The following is a 19,991-nucleotide window of genomic DNA, read 5'->3' as shown; positions in this document are numbered from 1 at the left end:
TGAGTAAAATAAATAAAACATTATTAATACTAGTATTCTAAAGTTACATCATTAATTTACAACATTAACAAGAAAAATCCATTTACAACTTAGTTCTGCTATAAAAAAATACTAAAATTCAGAGAAACTAAAATTAGTCTGGCACGAAATTCTTAGACGCGCTCGAAAATTAGAACTGAAAATATAATTCACTTTCTAAAATGTCGAAAAATAAAAGCAAAATTGGACCGACGACGCCTAGGAGCCGATAAAAGATACGGAAACAAACAGAACCGGATATTCACATTGTCAAGCTGCAGCTTTGCTATTTCTTATTTTATTTTACTTTATTTATTCCACTCTCACCCTTGCTAGATTCTGATGACACGAAAAAAAAGCATCAAATAATTAGTAAATTTCGAAAGAAAAAATGTTTTATCGAACTAGACCACAAATAAGATATATCTACACTACGAAAGATACCTTGGAATCTGAGGGCCAGCAGAAGTCTTTCTTAATCCCATTACCACCTTTCCCCCAGGTTCCACTCGATAAAATGTCACTGCAAAAAAAAATAATAAATAAAATTGCATATTTGCGTTGATCATATTACCTTAAAAATTCTAAAAACTCGACTGAAAATGATATGCAATTATCAATTTCTAATCACTGGAAATACGTGTTTTTTTACTATGACTAGGGACACTATAATAATCAAGAACAAGCTTTATTTACTAGTTTCCGATATTAAAATCTCTAGCCAAACAGGATTGCTAATACAATAAAATAAAAATCGTATTTTCTTGAAAATGGATTTTTATAAATTACCTGTATCACCGGGCTGCCATTTCTTCGAGACAATATGATCTCTAAGCCCTTCAAGAACATAAACCCTACTCCCACAATCGAGCCAATATCGATAATGGAATTGCCACTCGTTGCCTTCAATATCTTGTATTTTTATTCGCAAGCCACGCAGATCGGAAATATCAGGGAAAAATGCCTGTTTTAAAAAAAATCGAGATAATTGAAAATTGAAATAATTCCCCAAGAAATACAAATATATGCAAATGATGTAGAAATTACTACCTCCGCGCATCTTTTTGGGACTACGAGCCGTGCGAATTTGAGGTCAGCGTCGCTCTCTGACAGTACCTTTTCGAACAGAGGAGTGAGAGTAGCTTTGGGGCTATAATATATAGTCAAGGATTATTTTCGGTACAGCAAAATGATCTGGCTTCAAGGATTCATAGCATTTTAGGAATTGACAAAAAATATTGAATCTTTTGGATTTTCTTTCGCGGAATATCGAGTCAAAAAAAAAAAAAAAAAAAGACCCAAGGATACTTTCTAGAAACTTGTTGCAGTTCTGCATCAGTCACTCGAGGACAGTATTGGGAATCTACTGGAGTTTGACCAAAAGATTCTTGATAAGATTCTTTAGCTCTTATCTCAGGTTCGAGTGAAATACATCGATTTCGTTCCTGCAGTAAAACGTTAGGACATGATTGCATGGAAATAATAGAACAAGACAAAATAAGGACAGGATTCATTCAACTGCATCATTCGACAGAATTTCCTTAATTTCCGGATTAAGCACTGTATTTGATTTTCTCAATAAAAGCAATATAAATAGGCCCGCCTATTTCTATCATAGTTACTTTGCGTCGTACTTTCTGCTGCTGAATACGTTAATTAATATCGACAAATAAGGGGAGAGAGTTTTTCCATGTGAATGTCTACAGTACCGATTAAATTTGCACATACGGTTTTACTAATAAAATTTAACAATTGGGAAATTTTTGGTTTTCTTTTTTTGAACTTGGTCGAGCTAGTTCAGTTTGGCTCGATAACAGACGAGGTAAATGGGATTCTTCACAACAAAAAGTTCGATTTAAGAAACATTGAAACACATCAAGAATAAAATAACAGTTTGTCGATTTCTCGTACCAGTAGAAAGTTTAACCGTGAGCACTCCATGCAGTTAATCCCGCCACAATCCAAGATCAAATGATTATTGAAAGATACTATACATCCACAATGGACCATCTGCATCGGGAAAAATTAAATCATTAATATCGATGCAATAGACTGTAAAAAGTATTCGACTTTAAATAGAAAACGAAAAAACACGTCTGATAATATAATCCTTAAACAAACATAAACACGGAAAATTCTAACGATTTATATGCACTGACCTTCCCGCACGAATCACAATCCCTCCAACCAGGATCGTTCTTATGGAAGGCTTCGCAGAATCTTCCTTCCTCGTATAAAGAACTGCACACATTAAATTAACGTTTTAAGTAGGATATATTACGAAAATGCATTATCATTTATCTCCATCAAATATTCCAAGAAACACGAGTTAGTGATTCGTCCACAAAGGCGACTCTGTTCATACGATGGATAAAATACCGGAAAATTCAGGATAGCATTAGTGATTCTAATCGTTAAATAATTTCCTTTTAGGCCTAGTTTATGTAGTGTTGTAAATAATTATATATATATTTACGGTGAACGTAATAGTAAAGAAAGGAGCTTTAACACTATCCAATACGAAGACTAACGGCCTAACGGGCAATTTCGGAATAAATGTTCACAAACCGAGGATCGACATTCTTTAAAGAAGTGTACTAATAATAGTTTACATAATTCCTAATTTCCTAACCAAAGAGCAAAATTTCTAGAAAAAACACACACCAATTGCCATTTGCTTGAGAAGCAAGCAACCAAACACCCCCTTCCCCAAATTGAACAGAACAGAATCAAAATGAAAAATAAAAAAGCAACAATTAGATCAAATGCTAATAGAATGTATAATAATTAATAAAACAAGAAGAAGCTAAACAGATTTGATCAACAAATGTGTACTGCTTTCGTGTGTTTGTGTGTGCGCGCGTGGGGTGAAGTGACTCACGCGCAGGGAGGGCAGAGCTGAGCGTGGCGGCCGCTGCGGAGGCGCCAGCCGTTTCTGAAATGGTCGGGGGTGGGGGAGGAGAAGTGGCACTGGAAGCACGACGGCATTCTTGAAGAGGAAGCCATCGAAATAGATAACCCTAGAGAGAGAAAGAGGAGAGAGAGAGAGAGAGGAAAGCGTGCGAGTTGATGGTGTATTAAATTTACAGTGTTGAAATTGAAAGAAAGCAACAGTTGGGAGAATTGAGACACAGATTTCTTTTATTTATTTTTTGTTTCTTGCGCCTTAAATCATCAAAATAATTAGTGTCGCTGTCACCCAATTTTACTTTAAATAAAGAAATAAGAAAATTAATTAAAAAGAAAAATTAGTAGTAATTATTAATATTTTTATTGGGAAAATTACGGTCAGCTCTGAAGTATAGGTCAATTTACGGAAAGTAAAAAAGACCTCATGATTGGGTAATACAATCACTTATCAACTATGAATCTTCTTACACGTCCATCCTTATGGTGTCAAATTCAACATAATATTCTACATTCCGTCAAATGTTCTCTTGTTTGTACTCGTTTTGTACAACAAAACAATTTCTGATGCACCAAGATATGATATATACAAGTCAAGAGACACATCTCATGATCATCTTGTTTCAGTTTGTTGAGTTTTTATGGCGTACAACGGGTACAAACTGGAGAATATTTCACATAATTCAGAAAATTCCACTAAATTTGACACCGCAAATATGGACGTGTGAAAAAATTCATAGTTGAGGAAAGTAGTTGTAATTATTCAATTTTTCTATAATTTACATTTGTCTCGATGGTGGCCGTAATTTATCTTACAAAAATCAGAATGAAAGGAAAATATGCATCTCTTGGTAATAATAATATAATATTGAAAAATAAAAAAATTAAAATTTAAATATAATGGAGATATAGTAATTGGGCCTGGTCCATTTTTCCGTCCATTGGATCCGCTTGTTGGGTCAATTATATTCCTAACATACAATTAAAATTAAGGGTGTGGTATTGTTAAATTACAAAAAATCTCTTTCTTGTTTGTGTAATTAAGAAAACCCCACTAAGTATAAATTTTCTTACACGTTCATCTTTACGGATTCAAATTTAGTGAAATCTTCGAGATTATATAGAATATTATCACTTTTGTACCCGTTGTATCTCATTCAAACTCCACATTTTGAAGCAAGATGATCGTAATATGTGTTTTTTGGCTTGCATATATCAGATTGTGGTGCATCAGAAACTGTATTTTTACACAAATTAAAGCTCATTCCACGAAATCTAGATGATTATGTTGAATTTAACATAATAAGGGTAAGAGATGTAAGAAAAAAAATCATAGTTAGGGGTAGATGTAATTATTCAAACACAGGAATTTTTTCGTAAATTTACAATACCTCAGGGGTGGTTGTAATTTACCCGAAAATTAATAGTTCATAATATATTTTCTTTTTTTATATACAAAATTAAGGATCTCATATTATTATTTTTTAAGAATATTGAGCCCTTATATATATATATATATATATATATATATATATATAACAAATATATTTGTCTTTTGGCAACGTCGGGACTTGAAGACATGCTCCACATGTTTCTATAATGCAGGCCTGCAATTGGAAACATTCGAATCTAATTCTTGAAAATAAATATAATAAATGATGAATAACATAAATTAAAAAAAAAAAACAATACGAGCTAGGTAGATTTAAATACTAATCGTGATTTTTAGTGGTGAAATTAATAATATTGGAACGCAGAACGAAAGTGTAATTTACCCTAATAACAAAAACACCGAGCTCGTTTGTTAGTGAATTTTCAAATCTTTATAAGCTAATTTTTGAATTATCGTGACGGATCTCGAATAAATTAATAAAACTATTTTAATAATTAATAATCTCCTATTATTAAAATAGTTTTATTAATGTTCAATTATTAATCTTTATATTGTAATTATTTATTTTTAATGTTTTTAATACTACTAATTTCTAACTATAATTTTCACCAATTATTAATCTCCTATTTTTCATCAACATATCTCAAATCTTAACAGATAATTATATTGATATTTTTTTTCACTTTTGAAACTTTTGAAATAATATCTCGTGCATCGCACGAAGAAAAATGCTAGTTAATAAGAAAAAGAAAATACATAAAATTTATCAATGAAGACCACAAACGATCCCATCATTTTAGGGTGATATGAAATTATTTAAATAAAACCCCTCACTACAATTATTAAAATTATTAATAAATGTACTTTAATAAAGAGAAAATTAATAATTAAACATCAAAGTGGCAACCAATTACAATATAGATCATTTTGTGGGCTAATTTATTGTCTTGGATAATCTAATGCTTAATAACCTTTTCACTAATGAAGTTGACTTTATCTAGATTTTGGTTTGACTATTCCTCCCTCATCTGTTTGAGACTATACAAATTATTTCTCCTTTTACACTATACAGTATGGATGTGGAAACGAGGATACAGAGAAATGGAAAAAAGAAAGCAGGGAACGGCATGTCCAAAAAATAGGTATGCGGGAGTTTGGAGGAACGCGTAAATATTAAAAATATAGGGCTATATTTATAAAATGCCATCTATATAAACATATATAAGTTTTCATTTATATATAATTTTTTTTATTTTTTGTATTTTCATAAAAACATATTTAAAATATATTATACTGTCAACTATCAATTTGCAAATGATCGTTAAATCATGTAAATAATTAAGGAAACAACGAAAATATTTAAAAAATTGCTATTCAAACATGTTTAAAAAAATTCAAAATGACCCATAAGGTGATAGCTTAAAAATGATAAATATATTTTACTTAAATATGTCGAGAAAGTATCGACGTTCGTTTTTATTTTATTTTTGTTCATCAACTAGCAATGTACATTTATCGATCGTCGCACGGATGAATATACTAGCAAAATCAATAACAAATGTGTTGGTAAAACAGTAAAAATAATTCTCATCTCTTCACTAATTACATTCAAAATGACCACATTACCCTTCATTCAAGACACGAATAAGGGTAAAATTGACAAAAAAAATTTGAATATTGAAATAGTATTTAGGAAGTTTAAAATATAAATTTACAACCTAGACCCCAGCACAAGAACATTCTTCCAGGTGGGCCCCCCAACAAAGAAAACAGTTCGTCGTGTCTCAAAATTATTGAACAAATTTATTTATTTATTATTTATTATTTAATTTTATTTTTCAATTTTCCAAATTTAAATTTCAAATCAATAGATCTCAACGGTTGTTGATTTGACTTCTCCACCGGGATTAAATTATCCCATTTTCAATAATCATCCCCAATCCTATGTTTAGTTGCCATTATTACTCCTTAATAATCCTCTTCCCCAAAAAAACACTGCCAACACAGAAACAGCTTATTTCAGATAATCATTTAATCAGCTTCTGCTTTTCCGCCATTAATGCAACCTCTCAGAGAAGCACAGTACCCTCGTTTGTTCCATCAAACTATCGTTTTCACCCAACTTCTTCACTTTTTTTCTGTACGAAGCTTTTCGATTGTGACCGAGTTCAGAGTTAATTTGTTTTTTTAGTTGGTGTTTACCTGAAAATGGCGGTCGATTCTCTCTCTAAATTCGAGGAAGTTGCAGGTCAGGGTTTGAGATTCATGATTTGAACAGAAATTCGTCTCGACATTGTCCGGTATAATCGGATTGAAGTAGAGGTTTTCGCGCGATTTCGAATTGGGGGTTTTTTGTGGGAATCAGAAGATGTTGTCCGTATCGCCAAGTTCAATAGCTCGGAGTTCATTAGAGGAGATGCTGGAATCTCTCCGGCAAAGAGACGAGAACGAGATGCCGAAGGATATGCCTCCGGCTCTGCCGCCGCGGCCGAAGCCGACCTCTCGTGCTCGCCTTCCGTCGACCAAGCGGCGGCTGCCGAGCCTTGAAGATGATGAATCCAGGGCAGCTCGGAGTTCATCTGATTGCTCTTTAGAAGGAGAGAGAGTGAGAACTTTTGGTCCTAAAAGAGTTAAAGAAATGGAAGCAGGGGAATCACCTTATGTCGTGGCAGGATCGAATGAGTCTCGGTGGGATGATAAATTGGGATATTTTATTGAAAAGGTAGATGGTGTTGTTTGGTTATACCTTTTGATTTTCTGATATTTGTTGATCTTTCTTTTACGGAATTTAGATTTTTAATACTGTGAGATTTATCATATCGGTAAGAGAAAGAAAGCATTATTCAAGAATTATGATGGGTTTTGGGAGAGAATTGTGATTTTTGTGATAAATTATGTTTCTGTTGATTTTTGTTTATATGTACTAAAGGGTTTAACTAGATGCAGTGTAGTTGGGGATGATCATATGATTTATTTAAGCTTTAACATTTAAACATGCTTGGAAATGTAATGGAAGGATCGCATGAATCATCGTTCTTGGTGCTACGTCTGTGCAAGTACTATAGTAGTTGTTATCATTGTTATAGCTCTCATTGCTGTAGATGACACAAGCTCGTTTCTGCTAGATAAAAAGTCAGAGCTACGGCTTCTTTTTATTGCATGTGAATTTGACTTCATATACTACTTTCTCTGTCCCAATCCTCTTGTTACATTGTATATGTTGTACTGTGTTTGGTTGACATGCCATTTATCATTCTGGAAACTAAAGCATTTAATCAAGTTCATGTTCTAGATGATCTCCATAATATTGATGTAAATACAGTCTTTATCTGGAATAGTTGGTGCACTCAAATCAATAGTCAGGGTTATGATTTTAGCTTTAACAAGAACTGTGTATTCTTATCTCGCTAAAATGTTTCCACTTGGCGTGCTGTACAAAAGTGCTCACCTGCTATTGATTCTAAATGTGTGTGTATGGTTTCCAGAAACTTCATGTTTGGTGTCGATCAGGTGATGGACTTTGGGAATCAGGACAAATACAATCAACTTCAGGGGAGAAAGCTTCAGTTCTTCTGTCAGATAATAGTGTTAGTTCGACTGATTTTTTATATTTTCATAATTTATTTTGAAGTGTAAAAGCATATTAACGTACTCATTACAATGTAGGTTGTCACAGTTCCCATACAAGAGCTCCTACCCGCCAATCCCCACATTCTTGAGGGAGTGGACGATCTTGTGCAGCTTAGTTATTTAAATGAGCCTTCAGTTCTTCACAATATTAGATGCAGATATCTACAAGACATAATATATGTAAGTAGTAATTTTGGAAATTCCTATTAGCGTGTACAGTTAACCACTCTGTGTTTGAGATCTTGAACAATACTTTCTCTTCATTTTACCTAGACTAAGGCAGGACCTGTTTTAGTAGCAGTCAATCCTTTCAAAGATGTCGAGATTTATGAGCATGACTATGTCACAGCATATAGGCAGAAGCTTCTGGACAGCCCTCATGCTTATGCTATCGCAGATGAAGCATACGATAAAATGATGGCAGGTACTAAACAATATCTTACAACTTACAAGTATATAGTTGACATATCTCTTACGCTGAGGTGCTAATTCTCATTTTTCTGTTACTATATTTGTGAACTTCGCAGATGAAACGAACCAGTCTATCATTATAAGGTTTGATGAAGTTTCTCAACCTCTGTTTTTCAGTTTCTGGGACCCGCTCCTGCTATGATGCTTCGATTTTTTGGTTGACATTGTAATGATTTATAGGGTTTAATGCTTGGTTATGACTTGGATTTATTAATATGATTTGTAGTGGAGAGAGTGGTGCTGGGAAAACTGAAACAGCTAAAATTGTAATGCAATATTTAGCAGTAATTGGTGGAGGTAGTGGTGTAATAGAGTCTGAAGTTTTGCAAACAAGCTATATACTGGAGGCCTTTGGTAATGCCAAAACCGCTAGGAATGACAATTCGAGCCGATTTGTGAGTTCAGTCTGAACTTATGCCTCAATTTAAAATGCCTTCAAAGTTAATATTTGGCTTTAAACATATGAAAGCCTGGCTTGTTGATATTCCAAATTTGATGCAGGGAAAGCTAATTGAAATCCACTTCAGTGCCTCTGGACAAATATGCGATGCAAAAATACAGACCTGTAAGCAAGCGTTATTGGCCAAATTGAATATTGGGAATACTATTTGTTGAGTTCTGAGTTGTCATAGTTTTCTGACTTGTTTCCACAATATTGTGCATGTTAAACGTATGATTCCAAAACGGTGTAGTCCTCCTTGAAAAGGTCAGTATGTCTATCTAAAATGGTTTTGATTATTTTCTTTAGTTTGAATCTCCCTTTTAACTAACATTTTGAAACAAAATATCACATTGTATCAGTCAAGAGTTGTTCAGTTGGCCCTTGGTGAGCGGTCCTATCACATTTTCTACCAGCTCTGTTCTGGGGCTTCTTCTGCTCTCCGAGGTGAGCTTTTTCCCAGTTTTCGGAAGTGCCTTTTTCAATATTCTTCTCCTTCCCCCCACCCCCTCCCCGACAAAATATTTTTTTGGTGACTTCAAATTAAAATTTGGTGGTGCTTAAAATTATTGTTGTCTTGGTGGTGCTTAAACTTTGATTAAGTTTCATCTATTATTTTTTCTTCATGTTATTCCACAAAATGTTTTGAACTTAATGAATAAGAAAGGTTGTAAGTTTCTGTTATGTATGTCCAACCACTCGCTAGAATTTAAGTAGAACTAATTTATTTCCCTGTAGTTACGATGAAATTCTGATGTACAGAAAATGTGAATGCCAATTTCTCTATGCTGTTGGAACCTTTTTTACTCAAACAATTTGCTTACATGCTGATGTTTGATATGCAGTTCATTCTCTCGTTATATGCTTTTTATCATCTTAAATATATGTGAACAGAGCCTATCTAGCAAGATTATGACTTAGTATGACAATGATAAATATTTTCTTAGGTAGGTTAAGGTTAAAAAAGGCTTCCGACTACAAATATCTCAACCAGAGTGATTGCTTGGAGATCCACACCATTGATGATGCTCAGAAGTTCCATACTCTTATGGTAATGTAACAGCATTCACACGTGATACATGAATTATTCCACTGTAGTTTAGCCCTTATCCTTACACTTAACGAACACTTTCTTCCACTGCATCGGAAGAGGTCTGAATATTGAGTTTCAAAATTGTCATGCTGCTTGATAACTAAGAACTTAAATTGAAGAGTGGATTCTAAGAATTAAGTTGCTTGTGGAACTTCTACTATGTCGGGTATATTTCTTTTTCCTTTACAGATTTTTACTAAGTCTTTTATGTTTTCTCTCACTAGGGAGCCTTAGATACTGTCAGAATTTGCAAAGAAGACCAGGAGCATGTCTTTGAGATGCTTGCTGCAGTTTTGTGGTTGGGAAACATATCGTTTCTTGTAACTGACAATCAAAACCACATAGAGGTTGTCGCTGATGAAGGTACTCGCGTTTTCCTTCGTTACTTGTTATTTATATGCGTGTTTGAGAATTTTCTTTCGCTTATTTTCAGGAATTAGATAGATGTATTCAATGAATTTGGTGCTACTATTTATTATTTATCTTAATAAGATAAATAGTTAAACATCTTTCAAGGTGGTTATCAGTGTGTAAAGTCGTTCTTCTTTTTGCATGTTGAGGCAAGTATATTTGCAGAGAAGAATGAGGAAACTGTTAGAATGAATGATCTCCCCCCTCAATGCTTCTTTGATGTAGGAGTGTAGGACTCATTAGTTTTCCCATACTGTTTAGATATTGGGTGATTATATTGTTCCATGGTGATTTCAATGTGGCGTATAAGAGTTTATGGTGTGGGATTGACTGTTCTCCATTAACCAAATAATTTTTGAGATCATTATAATCTTTAAATGCAGATAATTTCTTTTTGAGCATTTTGTGATTAGTCCGATGATACCAATTAAGTTCTTCGTGGATGAATTCACTTAACTATTTTGAAATGGTTTCGCCTTATTTACAGCTGTTACCAATGCTGCTAGCTTGATAGGCTGCAGTGAGCCAGAGTTAGTACTTGCTCTGTCAACCCGAAAAATACAGGCTGGAAAGGATGAGGTCACCAGAAGGCTGACACTACAACAGGTCCAATTATTTATTTATTATTATTATTGGACATTTGCAATTTCAAAACTATACAAATATTTCAGGCTAGTGCTTTGGCAGATTCTTGCATAATTACAGAAGGCATAGTTCTCTTGCATAGAGCCATATACATAAACCATTTACTTCATATACATCTTTGTTGAATTGATGGTGTTTTCCTACTGATTTAGGCAATTGATGCAAGAGATGCATTGGCAAAGTTCATCTATGTGAGCTTGTTTGACTGGCTTATAGAAGAGATCAATTCATCGCTTACCACGGGCAAACATAATACTGGGCGGTCCATAAGCATTCTAGATTTTTATGGATATGAACCATTGAAGGTATAAACTGGCTTATTTTTTATAGTTCTTCATAATATGATAAACCGTTTCTCACTCTTAACTTTTTACTTCACCTTTTTGGATCCAGAAGAATAGCTTTCAACAGTTTTGTGTAAATTATGCCAATGAGAGGCTCCAGCAACATTTTAATCGACATCTCTTCAAACTTGAGCAAGAGGTCAGCATTTTATATACGTCTCTTTCCGACGAGTTGAAAAAACAGGGCATGACTGGGTCAATTCATACTTTTATTTCCTTCTTCACATGAAATTCACTAAAGTTGAGCCCTGGCATTATTTTTCTACGGGATTCTCATAACTACTAAAGCTCCGTGCCTTACATTCTAAATAAACAAACAATTTTATTTGAAATTGCAACATTATGCATACTGATTGTGGAACTTTTTTATTTGCAGGAGTATGAGTTAGATGGAATTGACTGGACAAAAGTAGGTTTTGTAGACAACGTAGACTGTTTGAATCTCTTTGAGAAGGTACTTCTCTTCCTCCACTGTATCAGTATCCCATATCCAACAGAAACCTATTGGGCTGATATCTTTTTGTGTACTTTTTATGTTTGAATTTCATTTTTTACCATTTTGTGTATTTCATGGTCACACTGTTGTGTTTGAACAGAAACCTATTGGGCTGATATCTCTGTTGGATGAAATATCAAATTTCCCCAAGGCTACCAATTTAACTTTGGTCGCTAAACTTAAGCAGCACTTGAATGCTAACCATTGCTTTAAAGGAGAAAGAGGTGGATCGTTCATTATTCACCATAATGCTGGAGAGGTTAGTATTGCTTGTACCCGAAAGAAAAAGGGGGAATTAACTTCATGTACAAAATTGCTCATAGATATCACTTCAGCTTATATGATTTTAAGACTGTCTGATATTGAATTATTGATATCGGTTGTTCGAATTAGGTTCTTTATGACACAGAGGACTTCTTGAAAAAGAACAGAGAATCATTGCATTCTGAATCCATTCAACTACTATCTTTGTGCACCAGTCGATTTCCTCAATACTTTACCTCTACGATGCTCAAGCAATCTCAGCATCCAGAAAGTAAATTTATGCAATCGAGCATGTTTGCTTGTCAAAAGCAAACTGTTGCTACAAAATTCAAGGTGATGAGTCTTGTTCTTTCCCCTACTTTTAAGCCCCTTATTTCTCTCCTCACACACACACATGTTCAAGAATTGTTCATAATGCCCCTGCCATTGGCTGTACCGTTATTGGACAAAACTTCTCGCTATACACGATTTCTCTTATCAAATTTTGTTCAACGTCCTTCCATTATTGCAGGTTCAGCTGTTTGAATTAATGCAGCATCTCGAAAGCACAAACCCACATTTCATTCGTTGTATAAAACCAAATAGTAAGCAGATCCCTGCTGTGTTCCAAAATGATCTTGCTTTAGAGCAGCTTCGATGCAATGGGGTTCTGGAAGTTGTTAGGATTTCTAGATTAGGGTACCCCATCCGAATGACCCATCAAGAATTCGCTACAAGGTTTTTGCCTCTGTCTTGATTTCCATTTATTTCTTGTGCTTATTATGGGGCTTGTCATTATATGCTGGCATGAATTTCAGGTACAGGTTCATACTTCCGGAAAGTATGGCTTGTCAAGATCATTTAAGTATGTCAATTGCCATTCTGCAGCAGTTTGATATATTTCCGGAGATGTACCAAGTTGGTTACACAAAATTATACTTCCGGGCAGGACAGGTTGGTGGGAGTGCACCGTCTCTATGTTTTAATGATCTACAATTATAAATAATTATAATGGGTGAAATACTTCCTGTATATTAGTTCGTTTGATTTTCTGTGTTCTCGAATGATAGATTGTTGCCCTAGAAGATGTTAGAAAACAATTTCTTCAAGGTACTCTTGAGGTGCAAAAACTTAGCCGTGCTCGCCGTGCTCGTCTTGACTTCCATGAACTCAAGGGCATAGTAGTAAAATTGCAATCATGTGAGGCCAGCATCTATTGTTAATACCTACGATGCTTTATAAGAATCAAATGATTTCATGAGTATTGCGATATCTGCAGATGTTCGTGGTAAAAGTGCAAGAAAGGAGTATAATGTCTTGAAAAAGCAGCACAAGTCAGTGGTGCAAATACAGTCTGGTAAAAGTTTTCTCCATTCAGATTAGATATACCTACTGTGAGACTGAGGTAATTTATATCTAACTACATTCTCTTGTGCAGCAATTCGTGGATGGTTGACCCGAAAGAATTTTGGTCACCTTTGGAATTCGAAAAAGTCAACTGTTAGTAAACCGAAACCAGGCAGGAGGATGTCTGAAAGCAAGGTACTTTGTTGCAAAATGCATGAATTGGATATAATATAAATCTTGTTATCTTGTCTGTTATGAAAAACCGAAACCGAAACCCGAAACCCAAAACCCCGAAACCAGAAACCCGAAAACCTTGACCTGAAACTGAAAACCGAAACTGAAACCCAAACCGAAATTGAAACCGAAACTGACATCGAACCGGGAAAAAAATAGAAAAAAAAAAGAGAAGAATTTGATGGAGTTTTCTTCTGTCAATTTCTTTTAACAATTTTCTGCTAGTGATGATTTTAATTGGCTGAGCAGGATCTGTCAGAAACATTACCTTCGGTTGTTGAAGAACTTCAAAAGGCAGTTTCGATGGCAGAAGCGACACTTGGACACAAGGAAAAAGAAAATATAGCTCTGAGAGAGCAGGTGCGAAAATACGAGGCGCGGATGTTAGAATACGAAAGCAAGATGAAATCAATGGAGGAGATGTGGCAAAAGCAGACATCTTTACAAGTGAGTTTATTTGTTACAATTAGGGGTGGAAATAGGACGGATCCGATCGGAATTAGCACTTTCGGAAATATTCCAATTTTTTCGAAAGTCAAAAACTAGTTCTAATTATGTTCCAAAAAAATATTGAAAAATTTGGTAATTGGAATAAAAATACTTGTTCCAAAATTGAAAATTTTTGAATTGGAATCGGTGGAATTCGGAATTTCCGAAATGTTAATCACTTATATTATAAAATACATTATAATATTGATATTATAAGTGTAGTTTTAAAAAACAAATTGGAATTTTTGGAGATAAAAATGTGATTGGAAATCGGATTTATAATATATATTCCAATCCCGTTCCAAACAAAGATCGAAAAAATCGGAAATTAGAACCTTAGGAATCGAAAATATTCGGATCAAAATTGGCGGATTTCGGATATTCCGTTCCAATTTCCACCCCTAGTTACAATATACGTATGTAGGATTGCTCATATTATGTCCGAAAAAAGTACATTCCTTACAATTGTTTTGATTTTTGCAGCTGAATTTGGCTGCAGCCAAAAACAGTCTTATTACAGACAATGCAACGGGTCGATCCGGAAAAAGAAACGGGTTCCAATCTCCCCTTTCTTACGACTCCGAAGATACGTCTATGGGAACTCATACACCCGGTGGTAACACCCCCGTCAGATTTTTCAACAATGGTGTAAATTCCCTAAATACCCTCGCAAACGAGTTTGAGCAAAGGAAAAGAAACTTTGATGATCAAGTACTAGCAATAGTAGAGGTCAAAACAGGGAATTCGCCACCCGTGAATCCAGTGGAGGAGTTTCGAAGACTGAGACGAATGTTCGATGCTTGGAAAAAAGACTACAAGGCTCGGTTAAAGGAAGAGAAGGCTAAAGCACACAGGATCGAAGGTGAGAAACATCGACGAAGATGGTGGGGAATGAGAAAGTAAAAAAAGAAGATTACCGCAGCGTTAACTATAGTAATCTATATTAGATGTTGTAAGATGATTATATATATCTATATCTATATATATATATTATATATATGTCATATCAATTTTGTTGTTCGTCCAATGGAGAGTCGTTGTATAGTGTGTGTTTTATTTCAAAAAATTATGAAGTATGCATAAATTATGAAAATCCTACTTTTATTTCAAAAAATTACATTTACTTCTCTCAAACTAATAATGCGTCATAATTCCTAACAAAGATAGTGAAATGACTAAATTGTCCTTATTTTTATCCTTGCATTAAAATGAAGGGTAAATTACACCTACACTCCTGAGGTAAGCTAAAATAACTTTAAAGACCATGTAATATTGGTAATTACAGCCACATCCCTGAAACAATTACCGAAGCTAAGATTTCATGTCATGGGATAGATATGCACTATATTTGTTTTCGGCTGGGCCGTCAATGCTACCATGAACGAAAATTTATAAATCATATATAACATAATAATGAATTAAGAGATGTTGGGGGGACCAATTTCAACATCTATGTCTATGTTGTCTCCATCATTGTCTGAAACTAATAGTCCATTAGAACTCTAGCAGAATAACTTATCTCATGCATTATTCTATTAGGGTTTATGACAATGTTTCAGGGGTGTTTGAAATTACGGATACCATAGGGACCTTAAAGTTATTTTAGCATACATCAGGGGTGTAAGTGCAATTTACCTAAGATGATTTTTTTTCTTCTTCTTAATATTTGTTTTTATGATACCCATTATATCCCTACGACTATATTAAAATATGATTTAGCAATGATTAATTAGACATAATGAACAACTTCGTCATTGAAAATTGAATAAATCAGGTGATGGATGATAATATGAACAAATGATGCAATAAAAATTACACGTCTTGCATTCAATCAAAACATTCAAGATCGAGGTTCGATCTCTTTCATCAAAATCTACGATCCAGGCGCGAACTTGGTCGCGAAAACCCACGCATTATTCGCAACGGGGTTATCAAGGTGGTCCAACAAATTCTCCAACGGCCCCTTTCCTGTCACAATCGCCTGCACAAAGAATCCAAACATGGAGAACATAGCCAATCTCCCGTTCTTGATCTCCTTCACTTTGAGCTCCGCAAAAGTGACGGGGTCATCAGCCAAACCGAGGGGGTCAAAATACTGACCCCCTGGGTAGAGGTCATTGCCATCTCCGACTCCATCTAGACCGTTGATTCTGAACCCTTCAACGGCTCCCATTAGCAAGACTTGGAATCCAAGAACGGCTAGGATGCTCTGCGCGTGGACGAGGTTGGGGTTTCCTAAATAGTCCAAACCGCCCTCAGAAAAGATTTGTGACCCGGCTTTGAACCAAACGGGCTCCTTCAAAGTGACGCCCACCCATTTTTGGAGGATTTCGGGTGTGATGCAACCGAATGCTCCAAGCATAGCCCACCTCCCGTGGATGACCTATAGCAATTAATTCGGATTTTTAAACGAAATTTAAAAATTTCTTATTTATTATTTCCTTCACTTTGTATGTTTTAATCACTTTGTGTAATTATTAGTTACATACTAACAAGTACTAACAAATACAAATACAGATAAACCTCTATAAATTAATACATTGCGCATCAACCAAATTCTATTAATTTAGCGAAATATTAATTTACCGAAATATTTTTTTAGCATGTTGCCTTCGAGTCGGGACCGGGAAAACATATTATTTAAATTAATTTAACGAGATTCTACTGGATGCTCTATTTATTGAGGATATATATAAATACCTCAAGAGCCCTGTTCTTAGCAAAGGCCTCGGGATCAGCCGACAAACCGGCGGTGTCCCAGCCGTAGTCGCCGGGGAATTCTCCGGTCAGGTACGACGGAGTCTGAGCTGAAAATGGCCCCAAGTACTTGACCCGGTCAGGTCCGTACCACAAATCATTACCCTATAAATTAAAATTAAAAAAAAAATCTCAAAAGTTAATCACATCGTAAATCAATTTTGGGAATTAGGGTTTACGAATAATTGAGATCAAACAGATGAGTTGAAATAAATTACCATGGTGTATTTTCCATTTCCCATGGAGACAACATCTCTGAGAGGATTGGCGGTCTTGGTTTGCCCCAGGAACGGCGTCGCCCTGACGACGGCGGAGGAGCTCGCGGCGGCGGCGGCCATTGATTCCGGTTACTCTTTTGCTCGGAGAGATTTGCAGGTGAGTTTTTTTTTTTTTTTTTATCTCCTGCAGTAATTGCTCTTTGGGCTGTGGGTTTTGAAAATCAGTGAAGACTGGGTTTTTATTTACAGAGAAATAAGAGAGAGAGAGAGAGAGAGAGAGAGAGAGAGAGAGATGAAATGGGTGGCGAAAATTGCATGCGAGGGAATTTGTGGCTGGTGATTATAGCAAGTGTTTCGTCAGCCAATCAGAAGGCGTTTAAGGATTTGAAATATATCTAACTGATATCCTTTTATCCACTATTTATCTTCTGAGCTAGGTGGAAAATCATAAAATTTTATTATTTATTTATTATTTAATTTCAAGAAATATAAATTTCTTGTGACATAAATATGTGGTGGTGATTAATGATTTGTTCGATGCTACACCCGGTGAAAAACACCGGGTGGGTCTTCTGCTGCCACGTGTCTCTTTTTTATATTTTATAATAGATTCCCCGCTAGGGTTTACCTTTAGGGGTTTTAGAAAAATAAAAAAAAGAACACGTGGCAGCAGAAGACCCACCCGGTGTTTTTCACCGGGTGTAGCATCGAAGGAACCGTGATTAATGTGGAATGGAGTTCCACCATAAAAAATGCACACTTGGACTAGAGTGCCCTTCCACTTCTAAAATGTAAAAAAAAAATTATGAGTGGTTATTTTGTAAAGATTTTTTTTACTAGAGTTTATTTAGAGAGCTTAGATTAAGAGCCCGTTTGGCTAAACTTATTTAAAACATCTTATAAGCTCCTACATCTGATAAGATGTTTTAGGAGCTGATAAGCTGTTAGATCTTATTTTAAAAATTATTTTTTAAGGTGTTTGGATATGTATCTTATAAGTTACTTTTAGTTTTTATAAGTTGTTCATGTGTTTGAAATAAAAGGTCTGTTTATTGCTATAATGACAAAAAAGTACATGAAGCCATTATAACTGTTAATCTTATATAACTCAAATAGTTTTGTTCCTAAAATAATATTATAATATTTACAAATTAATTTTTCAAATAAAAATAATAATATAGAATTATGTAATAAAAAAACTAAATGATTTTTTTATTTTATGTATGTTGATATGATATTTAACTTATTTTGAAAATATAATGAAGTGTAATAAAATAATTTAATGAAACATGTTTGTGAAAGTTTTAATTTTTGTCGTATTAATATATTAATATAAAATAAAGGTTGTAAAAGAAATATAATTCTTTTTTATAGATAAAGGAAATATAATTTAGTATCGAGGTAATAAGAATATTCAGGTATTTTTATATACATATAAAATATAAATAGAGAATATCTTTTTTACAATTATTACGATAATTATGATAATTATATTTTAACTTATTAATCTTGATTACAAGAATACGTTATTTTGATAAAATATTATAAATGTTATTATTATTCATGTAATATTATAAAGTATTTGAGGGTAATTTTGTATTTTGAGTGTTTTAGTAAATAAGCAAATAAGATCTTAAAGAAAAAAGGTGGGGTGGGGGTACTTTTTAAAAAACATCTTATAAGCTCCCTAACAGCCTATATTTGGAAAAAATAAGATCTTTTGTAATTTTTTTACCAAACACTTTTTAACAGCTTATAAGCTTTTAAACATCTTATAAAATGTTTTTAAGAGCTTATAAGCTTAGCCAAACAGGCTCTAAGTATTACAGAAACAACTTAGTTACGAAATTTAGTTATGTTCATTCATCAGTTATAGGATACTTATTTAAACAAAGTGAACCAGTAAAATACACAGATCTGATTTTTCAATTGAGTTGTGCATGAATGTGATTATATATGCATGCGTGTGTGTGCTCGTGCGTCACTCTGAGTGGTGTGTGTGTGTGTGTGTGTGTGTATTGCGTGCACGTGTGGGTCACTATGTGGGTGTGTGCGCGTGCGTGTGACTATGTATAGAGGGTTTCACTTATGGCAATGGTGGGAAGCAGGAGTGAAGCTGATCTGAATGGTTTTCAGATAAATGGAATGGCGGAGAAGAAGATGGTTAAAGAACTTTTAGCATAATGTCAAAATCTTAATATCATGATTTGAAAAAGTATTAGTGTCTAGAGGTGTTTAACAAATTGCCCCTTATAATTTGAAATTTACGGCAACCATCTCGCTTCTAGAACATATGAAAAATTGGTTTCTAAAAAAATATCATTATCTACTTAAATTTTATAAAACTTTTTTTTTTTGAAGAGAAATTTTTTATAAAACTTAAAAGATATAAACTTCTCAATTTATCATTCCATTTTATACATCAAATTATTCATACTTTCACCTAAAACAAAGTACATTTATTATTAATATAAATATATATAACATATTAATATTTAATAATTATAAATATAAATATATAGCCCGAACAAAAAGGGCTTTAGTTGGGCCAAAATCCACTTTTAAGCCCAAAGTTTGCTTTAGAGCTACAATCAAGTGCATCTCGTTGCATGGTTTGATCAACCATATCAATCAATATCACCTTTGAGTCTAGCTTAAGTTTAATTGAAGTGAATTTGGGGATTGATACTTTTTTTAAACATCAAATTAACTTAACATCTTATGATCTTTAGATATTACAACTTCATAAATATGCACTCTTGTGTGATAAATTTACTCATAACATTGACTTCTTTCTATATATTGTCCTATTTTATCCAAGATGAATATTTAATAAGCAATAATTTGCTAACTACC

At 34.1% G+C, this 19,991-nt stretch overlaps 3 protein-coding genes across 3 annotated transcripts; 1 reads left to right on the top strand and 2 right to left on the bottom strand.

The window, feature by feature from the left end:
* Positions 1–4: 4 nt before the first annotated feature.
* Positions 5–3,125, bottom strand: LOC105961978 (B3 domain-containing transcription repressor VAL1). Its single transcript, XM_012986237.2, has 8 exons — positions 2,900–3,125; positions 2,178–2,259; positions 1,930–2,028; positions 1,327–1,463; positions 1,069–1,168; positions 808–982; positions 463–541; positions 5–357 (listed from the first exon to the last, which is right to left on the bottom strand). The coding sequence occupies exons 1-8, from the start codon at positions 3,022–3,024 to the stop codon at positions 351–353; spliced, it is 804 nt and encodes a 267-aa protein (XP_012841691.2). The 5' UTR covers positions 3,025–3,125; the 3' UTR covers positions 5–350.
* Positions 3,126–6,275: 3,150 nt separating this feature from the next.
* LOC105961980 (myosin-2) lies at positions 6,276–15,071 on the top strand. Its single transcript, XM_012986239.2, has 24 exons — positions 6,276–7,040; positions 7,804–7,905; positions 7,985–8,128; positions 8,222–8,372; positions 8,476–8,503; positions 8,646–8,814; positions 8,921–8,984; positions 9,112–9,125; positions 9,221–9,305; positions 9,806–9,909; positions 10,176–10,314; positions 10,850–10,968; positions 11,160–11,312; positions 11,401–11,490; positions 11,728–11,805; positions 11,948–12,106; positions 12,241–12,444; positions 12,623–12,828; positions 12,909–13,044; positions 13,161–13,290; positions 13,370–13,447; positions 13,529–13,632; positions 13,921–14,118; positions 14,644–15,071. The coding sequence occupies exons 1-24, from the start codon at positions 6,687–6,689 to the stop codon at positions 15,061–15,063; spliced, it is 3,429 nt and encodes a 1,142-aa protein (XP_012841693.1). The 5' UTR covers positions 6,276–6,686; the 3' UTR covers positions 15,064–15,071.
* Positions 15,072–15,898: 827 nt separating this feature from the next.
* LHCB3 (light-harvesting chlorophyll B-binding protein 3) lies at positions 15,899–17,532 on the bottom strand. Its single transcript, XM_012986240.2, has 3 exons — positions 17,136–17,532; positions 16,861–17,022; positions 15,899–16,543 (listed from the first exon to the last, which is right to left on the bottom strand). Exons 1-3 carry the CDS (start codon positions 17,253–17,255, stop codon positions 16,034–16,036), a joined length of 792 nt encoding a protein of 263 aa, XP_012841694.1. The 5' UTR covers positions 17,256–17,532; the 3' UTR covers positions 15,899–16,033.
* Positions 17,533–19,991: the final 2,459 nt, after the last annotated feature.

Source organism: Erythranthe guttata, chromosome 8 (assembly GCF_056151865.1).
Source record: "Erythranthe guttata isolate IM_541 chromosome 8, IM_541, whole genome shotgun sequence".
NCBI classification, from domain to species: Eukaryota; Viridiplantae; Streptophyta; class Magnoliopsida; order Lamiales; family Phrymaceae; genus Erythranthe; species Erythranthe guttata.
This window is presented reverse-complemented; position numbering and strand designations above follow the sequence as displayed.

Excerpts from the sequence above, each read along its gene's own strand:
- LOC105961978 (XM_012986237.2), bottom strand. The coding sequence starts at position 3,024 with ATGGCTTCCTCTTCAAGAATGCCGTCGTGCTTCCAGTGCCACTTCTCC. Across the intron at positions 2,260-2,899 it reads CAGCTCTGCCCTCCCTGCGC|TTCTTTATACGAGGAAGGAA; the intron begins GTGAGTCACTTC and ends TAATGTGTGCAG. Across the intron at positions 983-1,068 it reads TCCCAAAAAGATGCGCGGAG|GCATTTTTCCCTGATATTTC; the intron begins GTAGTAATTTCT and ends TTTTTAAAACAG.
- LOC105961980 (XM_012986239.2), top strand. The coding sequence starts at position 6,687 with ATGTTGTCCGTATCGCCAAGTTCAATAGCTCGGAGTTCATTAGAGGAG. Across the intron at positions 9,306-9,805 it reads GGCTTCTTCTGCTCTCCGAG|GTAGGTTAAGGTTAAAAAAG; the intron begins GTGAGCTTTTTC and ends ATATTTTCTTAG. Across the intron at positions 12,107-12,240 it reads TTCACCATAATGCTGGAGAG|GTTCTTTATGACACAGAGGA; the intron begins GTTAGTATTGCT and ends TGTTCGAATTAG.
- LHCB3 (XM_012986240.2), bottom strand. The coding sequence starts at position 17,255 with ATGGCCGCCGCCGCCGCGAGCTCCTCCGCCGTCGTCAGGGCGACGCCG. Across the intron at positions 17,023-17,135 it reads GAAATGGAAAATACACCATG|GGTAATGATTTGTGGTACGG; the intron begins GTAATTTATTTC and ends TTTAATTTATAG. Across the intron at positions 16,544-16,860 it reads CTAAGAACAGGGCTCTTGAG|GTCATCCACGGGAGGTGGGC; the intron begins GTATTTATATAT and ends TAATTGCTATAG.